This window comes from Microtus ochrogaster, chromosome 18 (assembly GCF_000317375.1).
Source record: "Microtus ochrogaster isolate Prairie Vole_2 chromosome 18, MicOch1.0, whole genome shotgun sequence".
NCBI lineage: Eukaryota > Metazoa > Chordata > Mammalia > Rodentia > Cricetidae > Microtus > Microtus ochrogaster.
The window spans coordinates 21,407,634-21,414,219 of record NC_022020.1 but is presented as its reverse complement, the minus strand read 5'-3'; the positions used below and the strand labels follow the sequence as shown (position 1 = coordinate 21,414,219).

Sequence of the window (6,586 nt, the reverse complement as noted above, 5' to 3'; positions counted from 1 at the left end):
CGAGCTTGGCATTTCCCACCCGTGCTCAGAGGACCTGAGGGTGAAGGAGAGAGTACTTGACAACAGGTGCGCTGGAAAGCGTTTACCACCCACTGTTCACTTCTGCCTGTTTTGTCTATACCAAGGCAAGGGAAGGTCCACGGTGGAAAAGAGTGACTAGCACAGAAGGACGTGAGAAAATGATGTGCTCCAATCATATGGCTAAATATGTCAGCCATCCATGAAGATCCATGGGAGGGTCGGGAGCAAATAAAAGGAAGCGTGGCCAATGGGATGTTGGTGGGAACGGAAGTAAAGATCTGAACAACAGTGACGTCACTGTGTGAAAATTACTTAACCAATTTAAAAACGCCATTCACAAGAACGTAACTTGCAAATTATTTTTATTAAGAAATATGTCAGTTACAAAGCAGCATGTATGTTTTTAAAAGTGTTCATGAAATAAATAGAAATATATACAACTTTAAATATAAATCTCGTAGCCGGACAAAGGCACTTTAGGATCTGATCTGCTCCCGTAGCCCCTCTTGCCTGACAGACATTTTCCACAGCTGGATTTACAGTGCAGCCACGGCAGTGACTGGGAAGTTTCGGAAGCTTCTTTCAGACTGCTTCACTGTAACAGTAACTGCTTGCATAACTTCCTTTGCTCTCATTTTCTTCTTAGTAACATTTTAGTATAAGAATGTTAGGAGAATCATTACAGACAGAAACGGTGTTGCTTTTAAACAGGGTTTAGATGCTGTCATTGGTTCCAACTTGTTTCCCACCTCCAGTTCCCTTCCCGACTACACTTTAGGCTTGCCCTGGAGTAGGTATCTGCAGGCCCAGAGGAGAGACCCTGCTCAGGAGGTGGTCATTAACAGGACAGGCATTTCCATTGACACTGGAGGGGCCGCGCTCATCTCCCATCAAAGCATCTACACTAAACAATAGCAGTTTGCCATAAATAAGTTAAGAATCCCTGCTGCAATTGAAGATTAAACAATAGTGTTCTTTTAAATGTCACACCCTTAGTACTATACCTACTAAAACCACAATATATGTCCATACTCTAAAATGAAAGGTGAGTTTAATACTCTGGAATTTGAACGAGAGAAAACCACAACCACTGTATTTGTGAGGTTTGATTTAGGCAGATGCTTTTGACGTCTTGCTTCATGTCCAGGGTATTGTTTCTCTGTGGAGTAGGAGAAAACACTCAATGTTAGTTTTGCTATCTTTCACAACTGGTGAGTGAGAGTTTGTTTCTATTTATATCCCTTTCCCAAGAAATCCCCCAAATACTTATTCACTGTATGATTGCTTGTGCTTCTCCAAAGGAATGCCCTGCCTCTTTCAGCACCTCCTCCAGAAAGCCTCTGCTAATGGCTCATAGAGTTCTATCTGAAACTCTTCTGCACTTCAGAGTAGGTGTCATTTCACTTGGCTCGCACTGCTGTTGCATCATGGGTATTCCCCCAGACACTGAATACAGAGTTTTATACATAAGAAACATTAGCTATATATTGCATAATTAAATGAAAGGGTAAAATTGCAATTTCATGATCTCTTTGACAAGATAAGCTCCCAGAGGGCACGAGCTGTCTTTTTGTGTCTTGGTAGGTGTAATTCAACAAACTCAGTCTGTTCTTCGAAACCCAAGTTTTCTTGCCCACACATCCACCCCACTAGATACCTAAAGGCCCACTTCGAAGAGGATACTTGCTAGGTCTTCAAATGAATTTGTCCTGGAGTTGTGACAGACTGAGCCTCCTAAGGATAGAATTTCCTGGGTTATTAAACAGTACTCTTACAGTCTTCTCTGGCTTCACCCTTAGGCTGAGAAGATGCTCCCATGGACTCCTCCAGGTTCTCCCCTTTCCACACAAAGTCTACAGGTTTAATCAGGTCTGTAACCTGGGTTCTGGATCTACTGATAAATTATATTTTGTCTCTCCACAGATTGGTTAGGGTCTTTGTGAAAAGAAGGCAGAGAGCCAAGCAGGCTGCCCAGATGGCTGCCTAGTTCTCTTTTTCTCATGCCAGCTCAACCTAGGTGGCTTCCGCTTCCAGCCTGATTGAACTCTGCGGGTTCAGTCTTGAAGCCTAAAACACAGCAGTCTTCTTATCAATTACATTCGAGTTACAGGCAGCCAAAGTCTATCAAGTTAACAAGTTTACATGTGTATCTCCACACGTATATTTGGCTGCACACACACTACATATGTCTATATTTCTTAAGCATGTCATCGTGAAGGCAAACACTCTACTTGCCAAGTGAAGGAAACGCTGAGGAACTACTCCTGTGTGCCAGGCACTGTTCGAAGCGCTTTCACATGTGCTGACTCATTTAATTCCCATAATAGCCCTGCCTAGGATGCAATAATACCATCCTTACCCTAGGCTAAGTACTTTATCCACAGCTCTGCAGCTCAGTCAGGCAGGCTGCCTTTGGAGTTCCTGCTCTAAATTCTCTGCTCATTCTTATCTGACTGCACACGCAAATATTATATGAAAGGAGATTGCAATTCCACCCACAAGACAGTGAAGTGGATGAAGTGGAGTAGGGTCGAGATTGATGTAAATGTTAAGGAAAAACACATTACTACAAAGTGGCTGTCTAGGCAGAGAATGAACGACCACCCTGTAAGGGGCACTCTACCCAGGAATTTTGGAGGCACGGATTGTGTACCCCATTGGGTGTTTGAACTGTCATATTTAAGGAGCCAGGAGGACAATCTGCTAACATAGGAGAGAGGATCACTGATCACACTTTAAAACAACGACTTAAATTTGGAACCAAAATTCAAGCCAAAGACCAACAACAATATAGTAGAGGCGGACTATGTTTGGGTTTCTCTGTTAAGTTCCACAGACTACTCGGCTCATTTGCTCCCGAAAAGATAAAATCAGAATTTAAAAAAAAAAATCACTGCACTTGAAGCCCCAGGTTTTAAGTCAGGGTTCCTTTCTCTCCATCCATTGCAAAGTTAGCATCTGATGCTTTGGGCTTACCTGAGTTTCACTGTATCCTGGGCAATGTTTAGTGAGGGTTCCTTTCGTTCTCAGCGCGAATGTTTTCTCGGGGAGTGACGGGCAGCCAGGGATAGGATTGAGAGTATGGTACTCGATTTTCATGAGACAATCTGTCTGCTCACAAGCGGCAGAGTTCAGAAAACAAAGAAAATGACAGAAATTAAAAACTGAATGAAAAGGGGCAGAAAGGGAGAGGAACGGAAGACACGACGGGGGTGTCTGAAATCAGAGTCCAGAGTCTGGGTTGAGAGAGGAAAATGGAATCAACCCACAGGAAGGAGGGGCCTGGCAAGAGTAGCCGAGAGCGCCTACTGGAAGGGTTTCCTCCCCAGTTGGCTCCGCCCAGCCTCCGAGGAGGTTGTCAAGAGGCAGCGCTGACAGTAGATGCCCCGGACCCGAGGAGGTATTTCGACTTCGTTCCTCCGGGTTTCCCATTGGCCTTTCTTCCCGGGACAGAAACGGGTTCCTACTGCAATCTTACTCCGCCAACGGGGTTTTCTCCTTCTAAACCGAGAAGTGGCGTCCTAGACTGTCTGGAGCCTCTCTCTGGCGGCCCAGATGTCTCCTATCCGCTCAGCAGCCAGCATCTCCTGGAGCTCAGCAACGACCTGGGGTTGTTCCCCAATACCCTTCCCGGACGCCTGCCACTCCAGGGAAAGCCAGCACTGCCGACCACTCTACTCACCAAGTTTTCACAGAACTCGATTTGGTCGAACGGGCTCTGGAAGAAAGAAACACAGGATAAAGATCTGAGTCGGAGGGAAAAACGTTCCCCCGCCCTTTGCTTCCAGGTTTCCAGGGCTCTCTGAAAGTAGTTGCAACCCAGTGACTTGACCCTATATGATAGACAAGGTGGTGAAACATTTAGTTTTCTGCTTTTGCTAGCTCTCAGAAGGAGCCCTAGCCCACCCGAGCAGGTACACCTGCACCTAGCCCTTACAAGCCACTTCCAACAAAGGACCATTTTTTTAAATGTCTACAACGGCTTTCTAGCCATTCATTCTTGCCACTCACTCAAACTCTATATTATAGAGAAATAGTTACTGCTACATATTTTAAAAATTAAAGTGTGCCACGTCTCATTACAGTATCCTGAAACATCTAGAACGCTAGAAAGCTATAAAACAGCTCCACGTCTTAGCTACCCCCCACTCCTGAGTTTTTATCTCAAGATTTCCCCTTTATAGCAAGGAGTAGACCACTATCCATAACCATTACCAGCCTCTGCTCATTCCATAAAAGCAATGCGTATACTCATTTTATACGCCAAGGTATTTGAAATCCTACTTCTAAGAAATTTTGGGATAGTTTTTCTAAATTATTTTCCTTTCCTTGAAAGTTGAATTGTGGCTCGTAATATATTTACTTTTTTTTTCCTTCATGAGAATATATATATATATATACTTCAAAAAAAAGTCTCTTAACTTACCCCATTCAAATATTTACGCAGGTCAGGGTAAATTGCTTCAGAATATATATTTGAAATCTCCTTGAAGTTACAATTAGAAAAGTTGTAAGTGAACACGAGCCCTACAACTTGCAAGATGAAGAGGTCCCTGAGAAGAACTGAAAAGACACATAGTAAGGAAATGTTCACCAACACCCAGTTCCAACTCCATTTCACAGGGAGCTCTTCCCTCCAAGCATGGAGAACCTCTAGACCTCTAGACCGTGTCAGGCATCAGCATCAGCCCTCCCCTCTCCTCCCCAGCCCATACAAGGTCCATATTCACCCATGCTGCTGCTGAAGTTGGAGTCTCCTTGATGCTCCAGTGCTTCCTGACTCCATATATATAACACCTAAACGCCTACGGGCTCTTTTCTTCTAGGCCAATGATTTTCTTTGATGTCATTCTTTCTTTATAGAATTCTAAATTGATGATGTAAAAGAAAAGAAATAGGGCTAGCCAAATCTATGGAAGTTTAACATTAGCAAAATCATCAGGAATTTCCCTCACACCGCATTCTCTCTCTCTCTCTCTCTCTCTCTCTCTCTCTCTCTCTCTCTCCTTTTCCCTAAACACTTGTTCCATGATGCTTGGATATGTTTTTAGAGATGGACACCCTCTCATTTGGACATCTTTCTCCTACTGGGCAATTTATATGACTGATCCTTTCTGCTTGGGGAAAAACACCTGCCACCCACAGTCACTCTAAGGGATTGTGACTGATGCTTTGCCATCCTGGACACCCCAAACATCTCCTTTGCCGAGTCTGAGTTGGTGCTTTCCCCCTTCATGGCTGCTGAGGAACTCTGTGTTCGTGCATGATACATTTTAGAGGAGTGTGGTCTCAGGCTAAGGTAACTTTTACTGAAGGCACTGGACTGGCATTGCGGGGGTGGGGTGGGGTGGGGATTGTAGCCAAAACAGTGGGAACAGGAACAATGAAAAACTGAAATGTATGACAGAAGGTCCAACGAGTATCAACTTCAAAAACTTCAGGGCAAACACCTACGTTTCATAAAGAAAAGTGGTGGTGGTGAGGGGAAGCGCTTCGTGTACTGGGGACTCCTCTATCCAACTTAAAAGTGTAAAGATTTTCTAAAAGCATAAAGTCAAGCGTCCAACTCCGTTATCTAGACGTTTGTAGAGTGGAGATGCCGCACTAGTGGGGTCTCATAAGGGTGCACAGAGAGGTCTGTTCTCAGCTGTAAGCTGCTGGGGACCTGTCCAGCATGTTAGCCTCCTGGAGTAGGCACAGCTTCTGACCCGCTGATCTGAGGCAGCTCAGACTCCCTGCCCTCTCATCCCCCTCCCTCAACCAGTCTGGGAAACTTGGGGTGGCCTCGGGCTTGCGTCCCAGCACCAATGGCAGGGATGGAGAAAGGGTCTAGACTGCGGGTTCAGATTTGTTCTTCAAACCCTTGTAGATCCAGGAAAGGGAGTGCAAGACCGGAGCAGCCAAGTGAGTCAGGGAGAGCGCCTGAGAGGATGTCTGGAAGCCTTCTGATTGGAGCAGCGCCAGTATCAGGAGCAGGGAGTGAATACCAAAATCGCCCCAGCTGCTGAGATGAACCCCTTCTCTGCTGGAGTTCATCCGGCTGCCCCAGGCCCTCCTAGCACTCAGTCCCCCCCCCACCTTCTTGCGTGTCAGAGCCTGCATCAATCTGGTCCTTGGGAAGTTCCTAGGAGTCATCGCTCAGAGAGATGAGGTTAGGTGCTCCACGTGAGTCCCTTCAAATGTCACAGACCATGCTGAGCCAGGGAAGGAGCGCAGGGATTGGTAAACGATGTGGGGAAAAGCACAGATTGTAGCCAGAGGTGAACTTTTCCCAGAAGGTCTTCAACAGCTGGACCCAGTCCTCTGTCATTTAGGGTTAGGACTAGGAATAAAAAATTGCAGTGGTAGCAGGAGGGTGTGAGAAAGTATCTACTTCAAGTACCGACTTTCAAGAAGGACTTTTCTGAACCACTGCAAGCTTTAGACTTGTTATGATAACATGCCTGGAACGTGGCATCATATGCTCTCCCCCCTTCCCATCGCTACTTCTCGCAGTGATGTGGGAAGATGCCAAAGCCTGATTCATCTGGTGTGACATCAGACGTGATTCTGATCAGTAGCTAGA

General features: G+C 45.6%; 1 protein-coding gene across 1 annotated transcript; it reads right to left on the bottom strand.

Annotated features, from left to right (window-relative positions):
- Positions 1-446: 446 nt before the first annotated feature.
- On the bottom strand, positions 447-6,057 carry Tslp (thymic stromal lymphopoietin). Its single transcript, XM_005355887.3, has 5 exons — positions 5,883-6,057; positions 4,448-4,650; positions 3,704-3,739; positions 2,998-3,132; positions 447-1,180 (listed from the first exon to the last, which is right to left on the bottom strand). The coding sequence occupies exons 1-5, from the start codon at positions 6,055-6,057 to the stop codon at positions 1,073-1,075; spliced, it is 657 nt and encodes a 218-aa protein (XP_005355944.2). The 3' UTR covers positions 447-1,072.
- Between the last annotated feature and the right edge of the window lie 529 nt (positions 6,058-6,586).

Excerpts from the sequence above, each read along its gene's own strand:
- Tslp (XM_005355887.3), bottom strand. The coding sequence starts at position 6,057 with ATGAACTCCAGCAGAGAAGGGGTTCATCTCAGCAGCTGGGGCGATTTT. Across the intron at positions 3,740-4,447 it reads TGCGTAAATATTTGAATGGG|AGCCCGTTCGACCAAATCGA; the intron begins GTAAGTTAAGAG and ends TCTTTCTTCCAG. Across the intron at positions 1,181-2,997 it reads CAGGATACAGTGAAACTCAG|AGAAACAATACCCTGGACAT; the intron begins GTAAGCCCAAAG and ends CCTACTCCACAG.